Below are 24,215 nucleotides of genomic sequence, written 5' to 3'. Positions count from 1 at the left end.
AGAATGCCTCACCCAGCAAAGCTTGACAAAGCTGGCTGAGGAATTCTGGGAGTTGAAGTCCAAAAGTCTTAAAGTTGCCAAGGTTGGAGACCCCTGGACTAGATGATCTACAAGATCCCTTCCAACTCTGTTCATCTGTTAAGAGAGTATGGGACTGCAGATCTCTTTCTCTCCCGAGTGGGGGTCATAAAAGATGTTTTTCACCAAAGGCATTCTACATTTTCTAATCCTAGAAGGGCGACAATATTGTCACCCCTGTTTATTTTAAGTCAATAAGGAACACTGGATCTTCCACCCCCCTGATGAAAGTGAACCGAAATTCCCAGGGCTAAATGAGATATATGAGGCTTCTGTTTTGTTTAATGCGTGGGGGGGGGGAGGGGTCCAAACTTGGGAACTTTAAGACTTGTGGACTTCAACTCCCAGAATTCCCCAGTCAGCAGAACCGCCATGATTCATGAGAGAATCAAGGCTGCAGTTGCCAGTTTTTTTCTTCCAGTTCTGTTCTTGGTTGAAAAGCCTCTAAATGGGCAGGAAAAAACAAAGTGTTGGGGAAACAAACAGCTTCATTGACTGGATCGCAGGTTGACAGCCAAAGGAAGGACGAAAGGACTTAAAGAGGCCATGGGCTTACATGGGACAGGGCCTGGAGAGAAATGGCAACTAGACAAACAAGCTAACGGGATTGTTAAATTTATATTTTACTGACAAAGAAATAAGGAAGACTAGTATAGATTTGAAAGGGACGCGGTAGCTCAATGGGTAAGAGGCTGAGCTTTCCATCAGAAAGGTCGGCAGTTCGGCGGTTCGAATCCCTAGCGCTACGTAACAGTGGGAGCTCCTGTGCCTTGTCCCAGCTTCTGCCAACCTAGCAGTTTGAAAGGACATAAAAAACCGCAAGTAGAAAAATAGGAACCACCTTTGGTGGGAAAACAGCGTTCCATGCGCCTTCGGCATTTAGTCTTGGCGGCCACATGACCACGGCGATGTCTTCGGACAGCACTTTAAATATGAGCCAGCTGTGTGCAGCAGCTGCCAAAAAAGCCAACCCAGTTCTAGGCTGCATAAACAGAGGGATAGAATCAAGATCACATGAAGTGTTGATGCCACTTTATAAGGCTTGGTAAGGCCACATTAGAAATACGGCATCCAGTTTTGGTCTCCACGATGTAGAAAAGATGTGGAGACTCTAGAAAGAGTGCAGAGAAGAGCAAGAAAGAGGATTAGGGGACTGGAGGCTAAAACATACGAAGAACAGTTGCAGGAACTGTGTATGTCTGGTTTAATGAAAAGAAGGAATATGGGAGACATGATAGCAGTCTTCCAATATCTCAGAGTTTGCCACAAAGAAGAGGGAGTCAAACTATTCCCCAAAGCACCTGAGGGCAGAACAAGAAGCAATGAGTGGAAACTAATCAAGGAGAGAAGCAACTTAGAACTGAGGAGAAATTTCCTGAGAGTTAGAACAATTAATCAGGGGAACAACTTGCCTCCAGAAGTTGTGAATGCTCCAATACTGGAAATTTTAAAGAAGATGTTGGATAACCATTTGTCTGAAGTGGTGTAGGGTTGCCTGCCTAAGCAGGTGGTTGGACTAGAAGACCTCCAAGGCCCCTTCCAACTGTATTATTCTATCCTGTCCTATCCTATTCCTATCATCCTATCCCATTCATTCCATTTTTTATATTCTATTCTATTCTCAATTCTATTCTATCCTATCCCATCCCATATTTTCTATTCTATTCTATTCTGAATTCCCATTCTGAATTCTATTCTATTCTATTCTGAATTCCCATTCTGAATTCTATTCTATTCTGAATTCTATTCTATTCTATTTATTCTATTCTGAATTCTATTCTATTCTGAATTCTATTCTATTCTGAATTCTATTCTATTCTATTTATTCTATTCTGAATTCTATTCTATTCTATTCTATTCTATTCTTCTGGGATGCCCAACAATGACTGAATACTCCCGTGCCACTCCAAAGCTACTGGTTATTTCCATGCCAATCCGGAGCGGGTTTGAAGGAAAAAGACAAGTTCCTTCCGACACAAGACCCAGTTTAGAAGAGGCTGCCTTCAGTCCCGTGTAACTGCAGAGCTGCCGGGAAGCCACAATCTTCCTTCGTCGGCACCTTTGGACTGATTTTGCCAACAAGAACCAGACTTATAAATCGGGGAAGGCGGCCAGACCGGGGGCTGCCAAGAATCCCTCTGGCCAATAAAGCCATTTCATTTTGCAGAGAAAGCTCAGTGGTGAAGCCTTTGGAAAGGCAGCTCTCCAAGCAGGAAGACACAGAGACAGCATAAGTCAAAATGCTGGCATTCCCGAAGCCTTGGCTGGAAGCAGCTGCAGAATGACCTTGTAGGCTTGCTTGGAGGAGGACATCTTGCGGCTCTGATCCAGGGGGACACTGCCCTCCTGCCCCGAGGACTCCCCACCTTTTTGATGTCCCTATCCCCCAACCGTGCTTCCCCAGAGGAGACCCACCAGCGTCCACTGGGCAGAAACAAATCCCTTCCCCTTCTCTAGTTTGAGAACCATGGAGGACTTGTACACTGCACGAGTCAAAAAGAGGGTTAATGTGAAAAGATCTAGAGACCCCTCGCATCCTGGACGTCAATTGTTTCAACTCCTTTTCAGCCTCCCGGGCTTCAGGAAAGCCTTCGGAGCCTGGGGAGGGGTCATAGATGCATGCGTGGTGGGGTTGCACATGCATGCGCGGGTGAGTGGGGAGGATTGAGTGGGCATGCACACACACGTGCAATTTTGGCACGCCGTTAGAAAAAGTTTTGCCATCACTGCTCTGCTCTATTCTATTCTATGCTATTCTATTCTCTCTTCTTTTCTCTTTTCTCTCTCTTCCCTTCTTCTACTCTATTTTATTCTCTTCTACTCTATTCTCTTCTATTCTCTATTCTATTCTCTCCTCTTCTCTATTCTCTCCTCTCTTCTCTTCCCTTCTCTTCTACTCTACTCTATTCTCTCTTCTATACTTTTCTATTCTCTATTCTTTTCTCTTCTACTCTATTCTATACTATTCTTCTACTCTATTCTATTCTCTATTCTATTCTCTATTTTATTCTCTATTCTATTCTCTATTCCCTTCTCCTCTCCTCTTCTACTTTATTCTCTCTTCTGTTCTATTCTATTCTCTATTCTATTCTCTATTTTATTCTCTATTCTATCCTCTATTCTCTTCCTTTCTCCTCTCTTCTATTTTATTCTCTCTTCTGTTCTATTCTCTATTCTTTTCTCTTCTACTCTATTCTATTCTATTTTCTATTCTATTCTATTCTCCATTCTGTTCTCTATTCTCTTCCCTTCCATTCTACTCTACTCTATTTTATTCTCTCTTCTGTTTTACTCTATTTTCTATTCTATTCTATTCTATTCTATTCTACTCTTCTATTCTCTCTTTTCTTCTACTCTACTCTTTCTATTCTATTCTCTATTCTATTCTCTATTCTATTCTATTCCCTTCTCTTCTACTCTACTCTATTTATTCTCTATTCTATTCTCTATTCTCTTCTACTCTACTCTATTCTATTCTATTCTCTGTTCTCTATTCTCTTCTCTTCCCTTCTACTCTACTCTATTTTCAAGGTTTCAAGGTTTATTAGCATTTGTATGCCGCCCACTCCCTAGAGACTCTGGGCGGCTTACAGATAAAAACGGGGGGACATATATAAAAATTAAAAAGAAAACAAACATTAAAATTACACAACATGCATACAGCTTAGAGTGGGGCTGGATAAAATCAACAGCCCCAGGCCTGCCGGAACAGCCAGGTCTTAATCGCTTTACGGAAGGCCGGAAGAGTAGTAAGGGTCCGGATCTCCACGGGGTGATCATTCCATAGGGCCAGAGCAGCTACAGAGAAGGCCCTCCCCCGGGGAGTCGCCAGCCGACATTGACTGGCAGATGGAACCCGGAGGAGGCCTAATCTGTGCGATCTTATTGGTCGCTCTTATTTTATTCTCTCTTCTGTTCTATTCTATTTTCTATTCTATTCTCTTCTACTCTACTTTACTCTACTCTACTCTATTCTATTCTCTCTTGTCTATTCTCTTCTCTTCTACTCTATTCTCTCTTCTCTTCTCTTCTACTCTATTCTCTTCTACTCTGTTCTATTCTCTCTTCTCTTCTATTTCTTCTAGTTGGGTAACCCCTTGGCTCTTTCCCCTCCCCCCCAAAGGCCACATGGCTCGAGACACCAGTGCGGGCACAGGGGCATACTTGCAGCGGGGGTGGGGGACAGGGAGGAGAGGGGCATTTGATCAGTATAGCAGAGCTGCGGAGATGTCAAACAGCAGCCTCCCTCCTCCTGCCCTCTCCTCCCCTCCCCACAGAAGAAAACTCTTCCAATCTTCCTCCCACAAGGCCTTCAGGGAGGTGTGGGTAATTACAGGGCTGAGAACCCAGTGGGAGGGAGTTTTCAAGAAAGCTACCCACCGCCGAACCGAAGAGAAAAAAGGCGTTCGAAAGAGAGAGCTTTGGTGGGTTGTGCGTATCTGCCTCAATTTAAGGAATTCCCCTCTCTTCCAATGATTTGGCAGGCCAACCTTCACAGATACAAGGGGCAGCGACCACTGTACTGTGCTGCCCGGGACCCACCGAGAGGGGGAGCTTCTAGGCCCTTGTTTTCCCCATCCACTGCAAAAAAAGCTAACAAGGGCACCTGCCGCAGTCAGTGGCAGGAGAAACCCCTGGGGAGCGTTTCGTGTTTTGACAACCAAGCTCTTCAAAAGCACAAACCAGCTTCCTTTTCCCTGGCAGGAGAACGAGGAGTCATCTGTGTGTGTTTGTCCGTGCGCTGCTCCCTTTTCTCCGCGTCTCCTTCCGGAACCGACAGCATCTAACGGTGTGGCACAGCGGAGCCACAAAGGCAGCTGTCCTTCTCTGCCACCACCCAGCTGCCAGGGCTATCGGAGGCCCAAGAATCTGCTAGGAAGTCCCCGGCAATGGCATCCCAGAAACCGGCCCCTCACACTCCCCGGGAGAGCCTGCCTGAGGCCAAGGCATGGCCATGGCTACACCCGGGCACCAGGTATCCTCCAATGCTCACCTGGGCAGGGCTGGGGGTGGGCAGGGGGTAGAACCAAGCCATGCAGAAGGTGCTTTGCTTAGGCTAGGGAGTAACCATCCCCAAGCCCTGCTGTCCAGTGTTCCTCAGTTTCCCCTTGTTGCGCTGGGAAAATCCTCACTTCAGATTTGTCGCCTTAACCGATTTGCTGCATTACTGTTTCAGCAGTGCCCTTGTCAACAGCAAAGTGTTGTGGCCCGTCGGCGGCCAGTGGAGCTGGCAGCAGACAGTGAGGAGGCTGGGGAGGAACATGGGCCAGTCCTGGGGGCTGAGGAAAGCTCAGACAAGGGCTCTGCATTGAAGGCAGAGAGGGAGTTAGACAGCAGTGAGGCAGAAGAACAGCTGGAGCCTGTTCCCAGTGTGTGCATGCGCAGAGCTGCCGGAAGGGAAGAACAACTAAGAAAGCAGGGTTGACTTAGGAGTAAAGCCACACCTTGGAGGTGATTGGCCCCCTCCCATAGGAAACAAAAGAGGAGCGAATGGGGAGGGGGCTTTTGCAGGAAACAATGTTCATTTGGTCGTTTCAAGAGTGGAAAGTTCTGTTTGCCTTGCCCTGCATTTGGAAACTAGTTATCTGGCAGCTCTCCAAACGAGATAAGGTTCATGTTGATAAACATTCCTTGGAAAGACTGTTTGCTAACCTTTGTGGACTCTGAATGAAAGGAGTTCACAGTTGTTTAAATAAAAGGGGTTTTGCCAAGAATTTGCTTCTGGCTTTCTAAGGAAGCCTGGGTCAAAACACAAGGCTCCAAACCAAGCTTTCCATACAAAAAAAGCTTTTCAATAGTACTGCTCTCCATATATAATTCATTGGTACATCCAGAGGTGGTCCAGTCCCTCCCCACTCCAGGGGAGGGATACTGCAAAATCTCCATTCCCTCCCCGCTCCAGGGGAAGGATACTGCAAAATCTCCATTCCCTCTCCACTCCAGGGGAAGGATACTGCAAAATCTCCATTCCCTCCCCACTCCAGGGGAAGGATACTGCAAAATCTCCATTCCCTCCCCACTCCAGGGGAAGGATACTGTAAAATCCCCATTCCCTCCCCACTCCAGGGGAAGGATACTGTAAAATCCCTATTCCCTCCCCACTCCAGGGGAAGGATACTGCAAAATCTCCATTCCCTCTCCACTCCAGGGGAAGGATACTGCAAAATCTCCATTCCCTCCCCACTCCAGGGGAAGGATACTGCAAAATCTCCATTCCCTCCCCATTCCAGGGGAAGGATACTGCAAAATCTCCATTCCCTCCCCACTCCAGGGGAAGGATACTGTAAAATCCCCATTCCCACCCCACTCCAGGGGAAGGATACTGCCAAATATCAATTCCCTCCCCATTCCAGGGGAAGGATACTGCAAAATATCCATTCCCTCCCCACTCCAGGGAAAGGATACTGCCAAATATCAATTCCCTCCCCATTCCAGGGGAAGGATACTGCAAAATATCCATTCCCTCCCCACTCCAGGGGAAAGATACTGCAAAAGTCCCATTCCCTCCCCACTCCAGGGGAAGGATACTGCAAAATCCCCATTCCCTCCCCACTCCAGGGGAAGGATGCTGCAAAATCCCATTCCCTCCCCACTCCAGGGGAAGGATACTGCAAAATCCCCATTCCCTCCCCACTCCAGGGGTGGTATTTACTGATTCTCCAAACAAATCAAAATTTCGGCTACCGCTTCTCCAGAACTCATCAGAACCTGCCGAATACCACCTCTGGCGCGCACGTGCTCACCTTTGCAAACCAGTGGCAAACTTCTGTGAATCCCACCGCTGGGTACATCTCTTTGTAAAACAACCACGCACGAGGAGGGGTTTTGAATCTTTTACCCAAAGAGAATTCGAGGGCATTTTCCAAATTTACCAAAAGATAGAAAGACACCAGGCAACGAGGACAACCAACGTCTCCCCAATTTATCTCTCTCTCTCTCCCTCCCTCCCTCCCCCTCCCCCCTCTCTCTCTTGCTTCTAGAGCACTCTGGAAAAGTTCTGGAAAAGGGATGAAGGAAGTTGACCATCAGCAGAGAGAATCAAAATGCAGTATGGAAATGAACCTTCATCTCGGGGGTTGTCACTGGGGCGGAAGCAGTGGTGGGTTCCTACCGGTTTGGACCGGTTCGGGCAAACTGGTAATGGTTTTATCGGCCTGGGTTGCTGGAACCGGCAGTGACCCAGGCCTGCCACGCCCCCGAACCGTTTTTTGGGGTGCCGCCGTACGCAGCACCATTTTGTTTTTCAGTTCTGCACATGTTCAGAATAATTTTAATTGCATTGTGCATGCCCGCGCAGTGCACATCAAGCACGTGTGCGCAAAATGTGCACACACACGAGCGAACCGGCAGTAGTGCCTGCCGGAACCTACCCCTGGGTGGAAGATGGATCCCTAGTCGCCAGTGATGGCCAGGAAGCCTTTTCCTTATCAGCAGGCTTCCTGCGCAGAGGCAATGCTTTTGCACGTTTACTGAGAAGGATGGCTGGCATTGGTCCTACTGGTTTTGGGGCACTGGACTGAGCATGTCTCTCTATCCTACTTTTCTGTTCAGAGCCCCTCCATCCAAGCCCTGGGATGAACCGGCTGAAGGCGCCAGAGCAGCAACCCCGGGCCCTCCCGGTGAGTGCTGGCCTCTCCACCGCCGCCCTGCTCTCCTCCGCCCTGCTAGGGGCTGCCTCGTTCTCCCCCCAGCGCGATTACAGCTTCTCCTTCTGGCAAGAGATCCCGGAGGTGAAAAGCAGAGGGCTGCTGGAGGGCCTCCCGTCGCAGCAGCGCCACCTTCAGGAGGTACCCGAGAAAGGCATACCGTGGGGAAGGGAGGGCACAGGCAGCAGCAAAGGCATCTCTGAGGGTTGCAGGAAGGGGGCAAAATCTAGACCTGTGATGGTGAACCTATGGTATGCGTGCCAGAGGTGGTGCGCGGAGCCCCCTCTGTTGGCATGCATGGCATTGCCAGCTGCTCTTCTGGTTTCCAGCACATACATGTGCCCCGGCCAGCTGGTCTTCACAGGCACTGGAGCGCCAGAAAACTGCCTAAAAATGGCTCAAAAAATGCCCCCAAAACAGGCAGTTTTCCAGGCTGTTTTCTGAGCTATTTTGGTCTTTTGGGGGGGCCATTTTCCAGGCCGTTTTCCAGTCATTTTTTTGAGCCAAAAAAGGCCTAGAAAATGTCCATGAAAAACAGCTGGAAAATGTCCTGGAAAATGTCCCGAAAACAGCCCAAACTGCCCCAAAAGCAGACATGCATGCGCTAGCCAGCTGATCTTCAGATTTCTGGTGCTCCGGCACACGCCCGTACACACTCATGCACAAGCATTCCAGATTGGGCACTCGGTGCCAAAAAGGATCGCCATCACTGATCTAGATGATTGGGACAATGGATCAGGTTCACGCCCTGACTGAGAGAAGGAAGCAAAGAAGGGGAATTCTTAATTAATATCGCCATTTGTCCACAGTTTGCAATAGTTTAGAACAACTCTATCAGGGAGTTAATGGCTGTGCCTTGCTTTTGAGCAGAATCCTGGAACTAGCCATTCTGGGGGCAGAGGCTGATTTTAAACCAGGAGGGAGAGAGATAGGCACGATTTTGCCTGTCCAAAAGTTTAACTACCCTGTTTCCCCAAAATAAGACCTCCCCGGATAATAAGCCCAATCGGGCTTTTGAGCACATGTGCTAAAATAAGCTCTCCCCTGAAAATAAGCCCTCCCCAAAAATATCGCAAAAGAGCAGCAGCCGCGAGGTGACGACGCTCGCCGCCTCCTGCACCTAAAAAATAATAAGACCTCTTCGAAAATAAGTCCAAGTGGTTATTTCGGGGGGGGGTTGGGTCAAAAGAAAATAAGACCCTGTTTTATTTTGGGGAAAACATGGTAGTTAAGGTTTAAAGATTTTTCAAGACTGCATTGCCGCACATTTAAGTGGCACATGGAAATAATTTTTGGCTGTCTGACCCAGAAGGTTCTCGTTAGGCTTACTAGAGAAGAACCGAAAAACTTTCCAAATTGCACGTGGGCAAAGAGCTTACAACACCGCAAATATAGGAGCTTAGGTGGCGCAGTGGTTAGGGTGTAGTACTGCAGGCCACTTCAGCTGACTGTTATCTGCAGTTCAGCGGTTCTAATCTCACCGGCTCAAGGTTGACTCAGCCTTCCATCCTTCCGAGGTGGGTGAAATGAGGACCCAGACTGTGGGGGCAATATGCTGACTCTGTAAACCGCTTAGAGAGGGCTGAAAGCCCTATGAAGCGGTATATAAGTCTAACTGCTATTGCTATTGCTAAATAATGTTGATCTGGGCTGGTCTACACGGAATTCCCTGCAAAAGGGTGCAGGGTTTTGCAGAAGTTGTGTTTTACTCGAGGGCCGTGATGGCAAACCTGTGGCATGCGTGTCCCAGGTGGTGCACAGGGCCCTCTCTGCGGGCACATGAGCCCCAGCTCAGCTCCACCGCGCATGCACGCGCCTCCTGCTGGCCAGCTGGTTTTTGGGCCTCTGACGCATATGTGAGGGGGCACATGTGGGAGATGCGTGTGCATGCACGAGGTGTAGGGGGTTACATGCACATGTGCAGGGTGGGGAACGTGGGGGGGACATGCATGGGTGGGTAGCACAGAGGGTGCGTGTGCATGCGCAGGGGGAGTGCAGGGGGATTGTACACACATGCACAGGGGGTGGGGTGCACGGGGGGGGTGTCACACGTGCATTGCATTATGGGTGCACGAACATGTGCATGTGCTTTTGGCATGCCAAAAGCCATCACTGCTCTAGGGAATCTAATCCCTCCCTGCAGCCTTGATTTGACAAGCACCATAGGAACAATCCGTGGGTTTGGCAACATTCGTTTCCGCTCCCAGCAGCCCATCTGCTTTTGTCTCCGTTGGCAGGCTATGTTTGAGGTGATCACTTCCGAGGCCTCCTACCTGCGCAGCCTGCGGGTGGCCGTCTTCCACTTCCAGCTGTCTCCCGCCTTGCGTGGGGCTGTCACGGAGGCCCAAGTGCAGCAGCTCTTTTCCAATCTCTCGCAAGTCAAGGATACCAGTGAGAGGTAAGGTGGCCCTCTTTTCCCCTCCCTCTCTGCTCCTCTTCATTAACCTGCCAAGGCCTTTGGAAGCCTCCCAGGACAATCACCTGCAGGGCATCCAACACGCTCCTCTTCCTCCTCCTCCTCCTTTCTGCCCCCTGCAGGTTTCTGCTGCAGTTGGAGGATCATCTGGATCAGGACGTCTTCTTGCCGGGTCTCGGGGAAGTGGTCCTGAAAAACTGCCCTGCTTTCCACCGGGCTTACGTTCCCTACGTCACCAACCAGATGTATCAGGAGCAGCTCATGCAACGGCTGATGTGAGGAGCGGAGGGGATGCAGGGGGGCAGCTGGGCTGAAGGAAGAGTTGGGGGTCGCCAGCTGCAGCAAGGGACCGCTCCATCGGTGGCCTGCTGCTCTAGGCCAGGGGTCAGCAACCTGTGGCTCTGGAGCCGCATGTGGCTCTTTTTATCCCTCTGCTGCGGCCCCCTGTTGATGGTCGGTGCCACAATTTTGAGGGGAGTTCCTGGTGGGAGGGGGAAAGCGCCAGGAGAAGACTCTATGGTAAGGGGTGGGTTTTCAGGTTGGCTCCACAATTGACAGGGCTTTCGGTTAGGACAGGTAGAGGAAAAAGGGCACCTCGCTAGGAGGAGACTCTATGGTGGGGGAACCAGACATCCAGTTAGCAGAGGAAAAAGGATACTGTGCTAGGAGGAGACTCTATGGTCAGGGAACCAGACTTCCAGTCGGCTCCAGAATTTCAACGGGGGGCTTCCAGTTAGGAAATTTGTGGCGCTTTGAGTGTTCAAGGCTGCCGGCCCCTGCTCTAGGCAAAGCATGCCCTTGTCTGGTTCCACAGATTCACGTGGGATATTAGTCCAGATGGGCTCAAGAGAGCCCATCTTACCTCCCCACTCTACGTCCACCTTAGGCCTAGCTTTCCTCAGCTCCGATCAATTGGGGTCTGCATTAGTGCCCTGAGGGCCTCCTGAAAACTTTTCTTTGTTCCCTCCACCAAGCTAGGAAGGGGAACAGCCGCTTCCTGCAGGTCCTGCGCACGTTGGAGGAGCAGCCCGTCTGCCAGAGGCAGCCCTTGAAAGCATTCCTGGTGTTGCCCTTCCAGAGAATCACTCGGCTCAAGATCCTACTACAGGTGGGGAGGGGAGGGATGCTTATTCCACTTACCACCATGTTTCCTCAAGAATATGACCTACCCCGGAGGTCCTCATGACCCGACAAATGTGTGCCCGACAATAGCGCGGCGACAAAACCGCGATGTCGACAGCGCACCCACAAAGGCGCGCCAACAAAAGAGCAGCGACAGAAGCACGATTACGGTTAAGGTAAGGGTTAGGGTAAGAGTAAGGGTAAGGGTTAGGGTTATGTTCAGGGTTAGGGTTAGGGTTAGGGTTAGGGTTATCTTTAGGGTTAGGTTCAGAGTGTGCTTCTGTCGGCGCGCTGTTGTCGGCGCGCTTCTGCGCTCATTCGTCGGCGTGATTTCGAACTCACGGTTTTTCACCGTGGTTTCGGCGGCGCGCTTTTGTCGAGCGCGCATTTGTCGGTGAACCGGAAGTCCTAACTTGATTTTTAGATGTGCGCCCAATATAAGCCCTATCCCCCAAATAAGATCCTTCCCACTCCAGGGTGCACAGGTAAAAATTAAGGTAGAGTGGAGATGGTGGGGTGGAGCTGCCCTACTACTTACCTTCAGTTGCCGTCAGGCCTTGCACATCCCGAAACCTGCTGTCAGGGTTCCGACGGATGCCCTAATTAAATGACATTTCCAAGTGAAGCCAGCTCTGACCCCACATAATTTACGGCCCCAATCATGACCATTTGCCCCAGTGGTGGGTTTCAAAAAATTTTCGAACCTACTCTGTGGGTGTGGCCTTCTTTGTGGGAATGGCTTGCCGGCCATGTGACCTGGTGGGAGTGGCTTGCCACCCATGTGTTTTCTTTCTCTCTCTCTCTCTCTCTCTCTCTCTCTCTCTCTCTCTCCTTCCTTTTGTCTCTCTGTCCCTTTTTCCTTTTTTCTTTCATCTCTCTCTCACTTTTCTTTCTTTTTTTCTTTATTTATTTCTTCCTTTCTCTTTCTCTGTGTGAGTCTGTGTGTGTGTGTGTGTGTGTGTGTGTGTGTGTGTGTGTGTGTGTGTGTGTGTGTAGCAGTGGTGGGTTTCAAAAATGTTTGGAACCCCTTCTGTAGGTGTGGCCTGCTTTCTGGGTCCACTGGTGGAACTTCTTCTAACCGGTTCGGTAGATTTGACAAACCGGTTCTACCGAACTGGTGCGAACTGGTAGGAACCCACCTCTGATTTGCCCCCTTTTGGGGGTGGGGGGGCGAAGAGAACCAGGTTACTTGTTTGACATGCCTGTGGTTTTCTCTCCCTCCCTGTCAGAACATCCTGAAATGGGCTGGACCCGATTCCGAGCTGGCAAAATCGGTGGGCTTGGCCCACGAGGCCGTGGGGGAGGTAAGTGCTGCCAGGGGGGGGGGGGGAGACCCTTCCTAATTTGCATTTCCTGGCTCCTTCCTTCCATTTGTCCTTCCTGGCTGTCAGGCTCCTCCGCTTTGGCCCAGGATGGCTCTTTCCGCGTGAGACAAACCTCTTGTCCTGCCTTTTCTCAGATCGTGTCCCAATGCAACAGGAACGTCCAAGCAATGGAACAGAAAGAGGAGCTGGTGATGCTGGAAAAACGGATGGACTTCTCCAAGACCAAAGTAAGTTGACCTTTCACGCACGTGAAAAGTTATCACGGATTACCATCATCGTTATAATTGTGGATATAAATACCGCGATCCACCGTAAGGGCTACAACATCCTGTTTTCCTTAAGGGTTTGAAAGAAATTGCAGCTGCTCCTAGATCATCGATGAAACTGCTTGGATAAAAATACTGTTGGGGTTGCGACAAATTAATAGGCAGTACAAGCAGGAGTGGAATTCGACTGGCTCGGACTGGTTTTGGCGAACCGGTAGGGACGATTTGAATCAGTTCACCGAACCACTTAAAACACCCCTGGTTGACCCCACCCAGGCCCGCCCAGTCACCTGCTCACCTGGTTGCCACTCACCCCTTCTGGCTACTCACTCGCCCCTTCCAGACATTTGCCCCACCCTCCCACCCCCGCCTTATATATGTTGCCTTCACCATGTGGCCCAGCTAATCACCTCATCCGTTCAGCTCACCAAAGGTAAGCAATTCCTGCCACCCACTCGCCCTTCGCCTTGGGTTGGGGTCCAGCACCCAGAGACGCACCATTCCCCACGGCCCCAGAGCTGCCACCTGCCTCAACCGGATCAGCTTCTCTCTGCCACAGCATTCAGCGTGGCTGTTTCTCTACCCCTTCTTGGGTTGTATTGTATTTGTATTGTATTTAATAGATTTATAGGCCGCCCAATCCTGAAGGACTCCGGGCGGCTTACAGAAAGTAAATTTTAAAAAAAGAATTAAAAAACAGAGGAAACAAATTAAAACCACATCATGCACCCAATCTGGTGGAGGCTGGACCTCAGTCATGAGGTCAACAGCCCCAGGCCTGCCGGAATAGCCAGATTTTGATAGCCTTTCGGAAGGCCATGAGAGTGGGTAGGATCCAGATCTCTGGGATTAGTTCATTCCATAGGGTTGGAGCGGCTACAGAGAAGGCCCTCCCCCAGGGGGCCGCCAGCCGACATTGTCTGGCTGACGGCACCTGGAGAAGGCCTGCCCTGTGCGATCTTATCAGCCGTTGGGAGGTATGCGGCAGTAGGCGGTCTCGCAGGTATCCAGGTCCTAGGCCATGTAGGGCTTTAAAGGTAATAACCAGCACCTTGAATCGCGTTCGGAGACCGATAGGAAGCCAGTGCAGCTCGCGGAGGATAGGTGTAACAAGGGTATATCTTGGTACACCCAGTATCGCTCGTGCGGCTGCATTCTGGACTAGTTGTAGTCTCCGAACACTTTTCAGGGGCAGCCCCATGTAGACCGCATTACAGTAGTCAAGTCTTGAGGTGACAAGGGCGTGAGTGACCGTTTGAAGTGCCTCCCGATCCAAATAGGGTCGCAACTGGTGCACCAGGCAAACCTGGGCAAAGACCCCCCTGGTCACGGCCGACAGGTGATGTTCTAATGTCAGCTGCGGATCCAGGAGGACCCCCAAGTTGCGGACCTTCTCTGAGGGGTGTAAATTTTCACCCCCCCAGGATTAGGGATGGACTATCTGGGCTGTCCTTGGGGGGCAGCATCCACAGCCACTCGGTCTTGTCAGGATTGAGTGCAAGTTTGTTCACTCCCATCCAGATCCTGACAACTTCCAGGCACTGGAAGACACAGAGCCTGGATACACAGAGCAAACATGAGGAGGAGGCGAAAAGCAGCCAGGTTGAATGCTAGAAGACTTGCCCAGCCAAACTTTTCTGTTGGTTCTGTTGGCGTGGCTTGGTGGGTGTGGCTTGGTGGGCTGCGATGAGTGATGTAAAGTTGGTCACACCCACTCAGCCACATGATCCCACCACCACCAAGCCACGCTCACCAAGCCATGCCCACAGAACCAGTTGTCAGCTCCTAAAGTTCCCCGGGTGAGGTATGGCTCGAGACTCGTGAATCAATTAGGGCATTTTTTGGAAACCTGACACTGATAGGGGAAAAAATGAATTTAACCACTGAGTATAAGGTGCAGTTCTGCATATTCACAGGCTGTCCCACAGAAGAGGAAATTCTCTTTTATGTTCTACCAACATGATTCTTCAAAGTGTCTGACTAGCAGGACCAGTGGTGGGTTTCAAAAAATTTTGGAACCTACTCTGTGGGTGTGGCCTCCTTTGTGGGAGTGGCTTGCTGGCCATGTGACCTGGTAGGAGTGGCTTGCCGGCCATGTGTTCTCTCTCTCTCTCTCTCTCTCTCTTTTTCCTTCCTTTGTCTCTCTGTCCCTTTTTTCTTTCATCTCTCTCACTCTTTTTCTTTCTTTATTCTTTTTTTCTTTCTTTATTTCTTCCTTTCTTTCTCTTTCTCTCTCTCTCTGTGTCAGTCTGTCTGTGTGTGTGTGTGTCAGTGGTGGGTTTCAAAAATGTTTGGAACCTCTTCTGTAGATGTGGCCTGCTTTCCAGGTCCACTGGTGAAACCTCTTCTAACCGGTTCGGTAGATTTGACAAACCGGTTCTACCGAACTGGTGCGAACTGGTAGGAACCCACCTCTGAGCAGGACGCTGGACAAGAAAACATCTCATTCTGGCCGAAACAAGAAAAATTGAATCTCTTATTATATCCTCTTTTCATCTCTCTGCTTGCCTACATCACAGTGCCAATTTCTCTGCCAATTGGTCAGTAGAGTTGCCAGTCTTGGCAATTTAAAAGAGAACAAAGTGTGTTATGTCAGTTCCTCCTTCGATACCAATTACTGTGTTTCCCCAAAAATAAGACAGGGTCTTCTTTTCTTTTGACCTCTGAAATAAGCGCTTGGCCTTATTTTGGGGGAGGTCTTATTATTTTTGAGGTGCAGGAGGCAGCAAGCGTGGTCACCTCATGGCTGCTGCTGTGTTGCAATATTTTCGAGGAGGGCTTATTTTTGGAGGAGGACTTATTGCATGTGCTCAAAAGCCCAATTGGGCTTATTATCCGGGGAGGTCTTATTTTCAGGGAAACAGGGTAGCTGGCAAACTATTTGCCACTTAAAACAATTCTGAATTTTACTTCAGAGGAAAATTGTGGCGGGAATGCCAAGTCCCTGTTCTCTTTTGAAGAACGCACTGTGATGCTCCATTTTGCCATGTTTTTCAAAGGAGGGGGGGGGAGAAATGCATTTATTTGGAAGGAAAGCTAAACCCTAAGCCAAAGCCCCCCAGTTTAATTTTCATACCCTCTTCCTCCCGTCACACCCGACCTGCCTAAGGTAGCCTGGATCAGATTGTCTGTGTCTTTTGGGTCTTTGGCCTGACACAATTTCTATTATTCTACTATGCATTTTCTATTGTGGGAAAATGGGAGTGAGGATTGTATGGAGTTAGATGCTATGTAGCCATAACAACATTCTTTCTAGGCAGCCAAGGTCATCCTTTGTCTCTGCACCTCTGCACCTGACCAGAACTGGATGGGTGGAAAATGCCAACATGGTAGTGGGAGATGGGACCATGGGATGGATTTGTGGGCGTGGGGGCAAGATCTTGAACTTTCAACTGGGTGGGGAAAACCAGGAAGCTTTCAGATTCGGGTTTTCCCAGATGTGCCAACACGTCTCTCTTAATAAATGGGAACTTTGAGCAATACATAGATTCTGATTTACTTTTGGATGCTATTTGGAACCCTGACACTCTGCCACAAACTTTACTAAAGAGCTAGAAGCCGAGTGTCCCAAGAGACGCCCTCCTGAGCTGCTCTCATATTTTCCTGAAGGAAGCTGAACCTCCATCCTTCCTTTTCTGCAGCCTCTTCCTCACTTCAGCCAGGGTCGATGGCTGGTTCACGAAGGAGAGCTCTTGCAGGTCCTGATCCAAGAGGCCAGACTCGGCTATCGGCCCCAGGTCAGCATGAAGTCCATCCATCTGCATCTCTTCAATGACTTGCTGCTGCTATCTCACCTCAAGGAGTAAGTGCCCCTCCACCTCGAAAGACCCTCACCCAGCCTAGTTAGGAATCCGGAGTCCTGGGAAATATATCTGCTAGTTCAGGGGTCTCAAACTCAATTTCATTGAGGGCTGCATCAGGGTTGTGTTTGACCTCGGGGACCTGGGTGGGCATGGCCAGCTTGACTTCACTCATGTCAGGGTGTGTTGTAGCACGCCAGCGATCAGCAGAGCTGGAAGCAGATTCAGAAGGTAAGGAGGTTGGGGAGGAACATGGGCCAGTCCTGGAGTCTGGGGAAGGCTCCGATGAGGGCTCTGTGTTGGTGGCAGAGAGCGAGCCAGGGCCGTATGCCAGCTATCAGCTGCCTTCAGAGTCAGATATCAGTGAGGCAGATGAACAGCTGGAGCCTGTTCCCAGTATGTGCAGGCACAGAGTTGCCAGACGAAGGGAAGAGCTAAAGAACCGGGGTCAACTTAGGAGGAAGGCCACAGGGTGGACGATGAATGGCCCCTCCCAGAGGAAATAAAAGAGGAGCGAAAGGGGAGTGGAGTTTGCAGGAGACAATCAGTTCGCTTCATTGGTTCGTGACTCCTTGCCACGTTTTGCAGATATCGGCCTGGCAGCTCTCCAAGCCAGATAAATCCTCCCTCGAAAGACTTTGCTGGATGTGAATGAGCAGAATTCACAGCAAATTAATAAAAGGGTTTTTGTCGCGACAAGGAGTTTGCTTCATGCCTCTTGGGAAGCCTCAGTCAGAACACGGTGGCCCGAGTGCTCTGCCAGCGAAAACGGGCTGCCAAGCTACATTTTCAGCTGCAACGGCCTCCTGCTGCCCTCTGCCAGCGAATACAGAAAACAGATCTAGCACAGCCACAAAATGTCTCCCTCTTTCTGTTCCTCCCAGAGACGGGCGCTTCTTGGTGATGGACTACGCCTGGACTGGTCACGTCAAAGCTGAACTTTTCAGAACAAAATCCTTGGGACTCCCAGAATGGAGCTTCTACCTCTCCATAGCCCAGAACCACAGAGATGAAAGCAGACAGCTGATCCTCAAGGCAGACAGCAAGTGAGTTGTTTTCCTCTCCAGTCAATGAGAGATGTTTGTGATGTAAGATATCTTTGGTTACAGAGGACTCCAGATTACAGCAGCCGCTGGGCAGGACATGACTCCCTCTGATTACAATACAATACAATAGCAAGAGTTGGAAGGGACCTTGGAGGTCTTCTAGTCCAACCCCCTGCCTAGGCAGGAAACCCTATACCATTTCAGACAAATGGCTATCTAATATCTTCTTAAAGACTTCCAGTGTTGGGGCATTCACAACTTCTGGAGGCAACTTCTATTCCACTGATTATTTTTCTGTCAGGAAATTTCTCCTTAGTTCTAAGTTGCTTCTCTCCTTGATTAGTTTCCACCCATTGCTTCTTGTTCTACCCTCAGGTGCTTTGGAGAACAGCTTGACTCCCTCTTCTTTGTGGCAACCCCTGAGATATTGGAAGACTGCTATCATGTCTCCCCTAGTCCTTCTTTCTATTAAACTAGACATACCCAATTCCTGCAACTGTTCTTCCTATGGTTTAGCCTCCAGTCCCCTAATCATCTTTGTTGCTCTTCTCTGCACTCTTTCCAGAGTCTCCACATCTTTTCTACATCGTGGTGACCAAAACTGAATGCAGTATTCCAAGTGTGGCCTTACCAAGGCATTATAAAGTAGTATTAACACTTCACGTGATCTTGATTCTATCCCTCTGTTTATGCAGCCTAGAAATGTGTTGGCTTTTTTGGCAGCTGCTGCACACGGCTGGCTCCTATTTAAATGGTTGTCCACTAGGACTCCAAGATCCCTTTCACAGTTACTACTGTTGAACAAGGTACCACCTATACTGTACCTGTGCATTTCGTTTTTGCTGCCTAAATGTAAAACCTGACTCTTTTCACCATTGAATTTCATTTTATTAGATAGTGCCCAATGTTCAAGTCTGTCAAGATCCTTCTGTATCTTAAGCCTGTCTTCTGGAGTGTTGGCTATTCCTGCCAGCTTGGTGTCATCTGCAAATTTGATGAGTTCCCCATTTATTCCCTCAAATCCCCAAATCATTGATGAAGATGTTGAAGAGTACTGGGCCCAAAACAGAGCCTTTGGGTACTCCACTGATTGATGGAGGTGATCATTCTAGAGCAGGGGTGTCAAACTCAAGGCCCAGGACATGCACACATGATCCACCCACCCCATGCGGCCTACTCAGCCTCCTGCACCATGGTGGAAGGGCAGCATTTTCGCCCTCTCCAGGCTCCGGAGGCTTTCCTTGAGCCTCTGGGAGGGCGAAAGCAGCCCTGCAAAGGCCGGAAACAGACCCATTTTCAGACTTCTGGTACTTCCTGGAGGTTTGTTTTTCGCCCTCCCTAGGCTCCGGAGGCTTTATTTGAGCCTCTGGGAGGACGAAAACGGCCTTCCCCGGACTCCAGAGGCCCTCCCTGAAGCCTCCAGGCATCAAAAACAGAGTGTGGGGGGGCACACCGCACCCCCTCTATGCTCCCTCCACCCCATGCCCTTCCCACATGCGCAGCACAGACCCGAACATCAGCTGGCCAGCAGGAGGTGCACGCACATGCAGGGTGGAGCTGAGCAACAACTTGTGTGCCCGCAGAGAGGGCTCCGTGTGCCATCCGTGGCACAGGTGCCATAGGTTCGCCATCACAGGTCTGGCTGATTGCAGGTTTTTTTTTCCTCCCTAGGGCCCAGAGACAAGACTGGATTTCGTGGCTAACAAGCCACTGAAACCTCGAGGCAGGAATTCCCAGGAGCCTCGATCCGACTCCCTACCTCCGCTAGGCCTGGCTGCGTCTAACAACCGAAGGAGACGTCTCGCCTCGGAACTACCCACAGGCGGCTTCCAAGCCTGGAAATGGGGTAACCGTGAGTCCGAAGAGGCTTCAGGTAAAGCGGAGGCCTTGATGACCTCTTCAAAAGAGTTGGGCGCATATCAGGGATTTCCACGACCCTCAAACCCACAGAGAAACTAAATGGAAACTGTCCGAGTGTTTGCACAGTGGTGACTACTATTTTGAGACAACCCCAGAGCAAAATACAGGACACAGAGGTTTGTCTTACAAACAGTGGTTTATATACAAAGACTTCTATATACAAGGCATACAGGACATATATACATACCGTATTTTTCGGAATATAAGACTCACCTTCTCCCCCCAAAAAAGAGGGTGAAAATCTGGCTGCATCTTATACACTGAATACAGCATTTTTGGCCTACCGAAACCCTGCTCCCTTTGCAAAAATGGACATTCATAGGTTTTGGGAGGCTTGTAAAGTGCTCCTGGGGGCTGGGGAGGGCAAAAACAAGCAAAGAACGGGCCAATTTTGTTAGGTTTTTTTCCCCCCCAGCCCCCAGGAGCACTCCACAAGCCCCCCAAAGCCTCTGCATGCCCTTTTATTTTTTGCAAAAACAGGCCCATTTTTGCATAAAATGGGCTTTTTTTTGCTCATTTGGGGGGGGCACCCCCCAGGAGCACTCTACAAGCCTCCCAAATCTCTGCATGCCCTTTTTTGTGCAAAAAAAAAAATGAGGCATGCAGAGGATTTGGGAGGCCTGCAGAGTACAAAACCTTTTTTAAAAAAATTTGCCTCTTCAAAATCATGGTGCATCTTATACTCCGGTGCATTTTATAGTCCAAAAAGTATCATACATATATACAGACAGACAGACAGACAGACAGACAGACACACACCTTCTAGGCACAGTTAGACAAGCAAGCAATCTCCAACTCTACATGGAGAACTACTATGAAGATAATACATGAGGAGAGAGATACACAAGGAGAGAAATATGCCCCCTCATGGCCTCCTTTATATAGACAGCTTCTTAAAGTTTCTTAAAGGGGCAATAACCCAGCTTCTTAAAGCAGCAATACCTCCGCCGACTCATCCTCATTTCATCAGATTAAGTTACAGCCTTACATTGGCTGGTCAGCTTTAAATCATCATTACCCTGACAGAAACAAGGGGATCTTGTTCCGTGGAGATGCAATTATTCTGAGAGTGGACAACACAGAAGCAGGCTGAATGGGCCGAGGCGTTTTGGCCGTTGAGCTGGGCAGGCAAGCAATGCTGCTTTGTTAAATACCGAACATTTTACTAAATAAAATGGTTAAAATAAAATGGTTAAAAATTGCCACAATAAGATTGCATTTATTTTTATAGTTAGTAACGTGGTTGTAGCATGCTTTGGTCTCATAGATCTAGAAAAGGAGATTTTTAAAGAGTGTAACAAATGAGCCACAAATGCAGAATAACAGAGTTGGAAGGGACCTTAGAGGTCTTCTAGTCCAACCCCTGCTCAGAAGTAGGAGACCCTATAAAATTCTGGACAAATGGTTGTCTAGTCTCTTCTTAACAACCTCCAGTGATGAGGCACCCACAACTTCTGGAGGGAGGCCGTTCCACTGGTAAATTGTCCTCTCTGTCAGGTAATTTCTCCTTAGTTCTGGGTTGCTTCTTTCTTTGATAAGCCAGATTAACAGAGTTGGAAGGGACCTTAGAGGTCTTCTAGTCCACCCCTCTCCCCCCCCCCCCGCTCAAGCAGGAGACCTACACCATTGCTGACAAATGGCAGTCCAATCTCTTCTTGAAAGCCTCCAGGGATGAAGCTCCCACAACTTCTGAAGGCAACTTCTGTTCCTTCGGTTGATTGTTCTCACTGTCGGGAAATTCCTCCTTGTTTCCAGGTTGAATCTCTGCTTGGTCAGTTTCCATCTATTATTCCTTGTCTGGCCTTCGGTTGCTTTGGAGAATAACTTGACCCCCTTCCTCTCTGTGGCAGCCCCTCAGATATTGGAAGCCTGTTATCATGCCTCCCCTGGTCCTTCTCTACACTAGACTAGCCAGGCCCAGTTCCTGCAACCGTTCATCATATGTTTTAGCCTCCTGTCCCCTCATCATCCTGCTTGCTCTTCTCTGCACTCTTTCTAGAGTCTCCACATCTTTTTTATAGTGTGGTGACCAAAACTGGATGCAGTACTCTAGGTGTGGTCTTACTAGAGCTTTATAGAGTGTTATTAAGACCTCACTTGATCTTATGTCTCTGGCAATTTTCAAAATGTTCCTTTTTTTTTCAATTCCCCCCCCCCTAAAAATTATATAATATAATTTTGCATTCAGCAGGAACTGACAAGCCCCCAAAAAGCCAGCCTGTAGGGAAACAAAGAAAGGGATGCTTAAAAAATGGAACTTTCAGATAGCACAGAATGTGTCACTGTAACTCCACAACCTCATGACTTTCTTAAGCGCAGCAGCCGTCCAAGGCAACTTAAAAGACAGCTCTGGGAACTCATAATTTTGAATCACAGCCGCAAAAAGCCAATTTCTAATCGCAGAATTAACCTGAACTGTAAATCTTTTCGGCGAGGAATGTCCCATGATTTCCCTGACCAGGAGGGGGCGGCAACGTCCTATCAGCCAAACACTTAGTTTTCAGCTGCCTTTGCTACAAATTCCTTTTAACAGTAAGAGAGTGGGAAGGGACCTTGGAGGTCATCTAGTCCAACCCCCGGGTCACGCAGGAGACACAGATCTATTACATTTAGATTTCTTTAAAGTGAGTCAAAGGCCTTCCATTCCCCCAAAACCTTCAGAGAAGCCCTGCATTTCTTCAGAAATATAAAAGAGGGAGGGAGGGAGGGAGGGAAGGAGAGATGCATGTGAGAGCGAGGGAGGGAGAGATGTGTGTGTGCGTATGAGAGAGAAAAGGGGGAAGGAGGGAGATGGAGGAAGAGACAGATGTGTGTGTGTGAGAGAGAAAAAGATAAAAGGGAAGGAGGGAAAGAGAGGGAGAGATGTGTGTGTGTGTGAGAGAGAGAGTGGGGAGAGATAAAAGAGGGAGGGAGGGATAAGAGGGTGGGAGAGATGCCTGTGTGAAAGAGAGAAATGACAGGGAGAGAAGAGAGGGAGGGAGGAGACCTGCGTGTGCATGTGTGTGAGAGAGAGAGAGAGAGGAGGGGAGAGATAAAAGAGAGAGAGATAAGAGGGAGGGAGAGAGAGATACCTGTGTGAAAGATGAGAGAGAAGATAGAGGAAGGGAAAGAGACATGTATATGTGTGCGTGAGAGAGAGAAATATAAAAGAGGGAGGGAGAGAGGGAGAGAAAGAGAGAGAAAGAGATGAAAGAGGGAGGGAGGGAGAGATGTGTGTGAGAGAGAGATGAGACAGTGGGAGGGGGAGAGAGAAAAAGAGGTGTGTGTGTGTGTGAGAGAGAGAGAAAGATAAAAGGGGGAAGGAGGGAGAGAAAGAGAGAGAAAGAGATGAAAGAGGGAGGGAGGGAGAGATTTGTGTGAGAGAGATATGGGAGGGGGAGAGAAAAAGAGAGGGGTGTGTGTGTGTGTGTGTTTGTATGTGTATGTGAGAGAGAACAATAAAAGAGGGAGGGAGGGGGAGAGAGGGAGGGAGAGAAAGAGAGAGAAAGAGATGAAAGAGGGAGAGATGTGTGTGAGAGAGATATGAGAGAGTGGGAGGGGGAGAGAGAAAAAGAGAGGGGTGTGAGAGAGAGAGAGAGAGTGAGAGAGAGAGGGGAGGGAGAGAGAATTACAAGGGCACAACTACCACTGCACTGGGGGAGGGGAACATCCAAGGATTTAATAAACATAACATTCCCACTCAGCCCCTGTCAAAAAGCTACAGCTACCTGTGCCTGGGAGGGAGAGGCTGCAACCTGCTCACAGCTGCAAATTGTGGGGCTGAGCCCAGGGGCTCCAATTCCGCTCGGCTTCTCCTCTGTGGAGAAGGGGTAAATAAGTGACCAAAGATTTGCTTCGGTGAACAAGGCTAAATGCCACCTGCCCAGCAGTGCCCAATTGTGCCTCCCCTCCTTATATCCAAAGAGGCTCTCCCCTCCTCTGGGCATTTATAGTCCAAAGGGGCTGCCAAAAAGTGCTTAACTAGCCAGGGTGAGATCCAACTGGCTCTTCTGCTCCCAACTCCCTCCCTTTCTCCCCCGCTCTCCAAGGGCACCTTGAATTCTTTGTTCACCATCAGACTAATGATTAAACCTACCATTCGCCCCAACTGACATTTGTCAGTTCCTTTTCCATAAACTTTGTCCTGCGCCTAAGAGACACCCGGGCCTGTAGTGATGGAGCAGAGAGGGAAGAAGCAAGCTGGAACCAATGCTAAAACAATCTTCCAATGGAAAGAACCATCAACCAATGGAAAGAACAATCCACCAATGGAAAGAACAATCAACCCATGGAAAGAACAGTCCACCAATAGAAAGAACCATCAACCAATAGAAAGAACAATCAACCAATAGAAAGAACAATCAACCAATGGAAAGAACCATCACCCAATGGAAAGAACAATCCACCAATGGAAAGAACCATCAACCAATGGAAAGAACCATCAACCAATAGAAAGAACATTCAACCAATAGAAAGAACAATCAACCAATAGAAAGAACAATCAACCAATGGAAAGAACCATCAACCAATAGAAAGAACAATCAACCAATGGAAAGAACCATCAACCAATAGAAAGAACAATCAACCAATGGAAAGAACAATCAACCAATGGAAAGA

General features: G+C 49.1%; 1 protein-coding gene across 1 annotated transcript; it reads left to right on the top strand.

The window, feature by feature from the left end:
• The first annotated feature begins 9,971 nt into the window (after positions 1-9,971).
• Positions 9,972-19,925, top strand: LOC106548681 (rho guanine nucleotide exchange factor 19-like). Its single transcript, XM_087702069.1, has 8 exons — positions 9,972-10,122; positions 10,263-10,415; positions 11,119-11,248; positions 12,492-12,566; positions 12,722-12,814; positions 16,495-16,655; positions 17,538-17,699; positions 19,371-19,925. Exons 2-8 carry the CDS (start codon positions 10,384-10,386, stop codon positions 19,411-19,413), a joined length of 696 nt encoding a protein of 231 aa, XP_087558195.1. The 5' UTR covers positions 9,972-10,122; positions 10,263-10,383; the 3' UTR covers positions 19,414-19,925.
• Positions 19,926-24,215: the final 4,290 nt, after the last annotated feature.

The sequence above is a fragment of the Thamnophis sirtalis genome, unplaced genomic scaffold (genome assembly GCF_051295495.1).
Source record: "Thamnophis sirtalis isolate CommonGarterSnake01/CBP01778 unplaced genomic scaffold, rThaSir2_p1.2 scaffold_15, whole genome shotgun sequence".
NCBI classification, from domain to species: Eukaryota; Metazoa; Chordata; class Lepidosauria; order Squamata; family Natricidae; genus Thamnophis; species Thamnophis sirtalis.
This window is presented reverse-complemented; position numbering and strand designations above follow the sequence as displayed.

Bases quoted from the DNA above. Each gene is read 5' to 3' on its own strand.
- LOC106548681 (XM_087702069.1), top strand. From the start codon at position 10,384: ATGTATCAGGAGCAGCTCATGCAACGGCTGAT. The intron at 10,416-11,118 runs GTGAGGAGCGGA...CCACCAAGCTAG, and splicing joins CAGCTCATGCAACGGCTGAT to GAAGGGGAACAGCCGCTTCC. The intron at 11,249-12,491 runs GTGGGGAGGGGA...CCTCCCTGTCAG, and splicing joins GGCTCAAGATCCTACTACAG to AACATCCTGAAATGGGCTGG.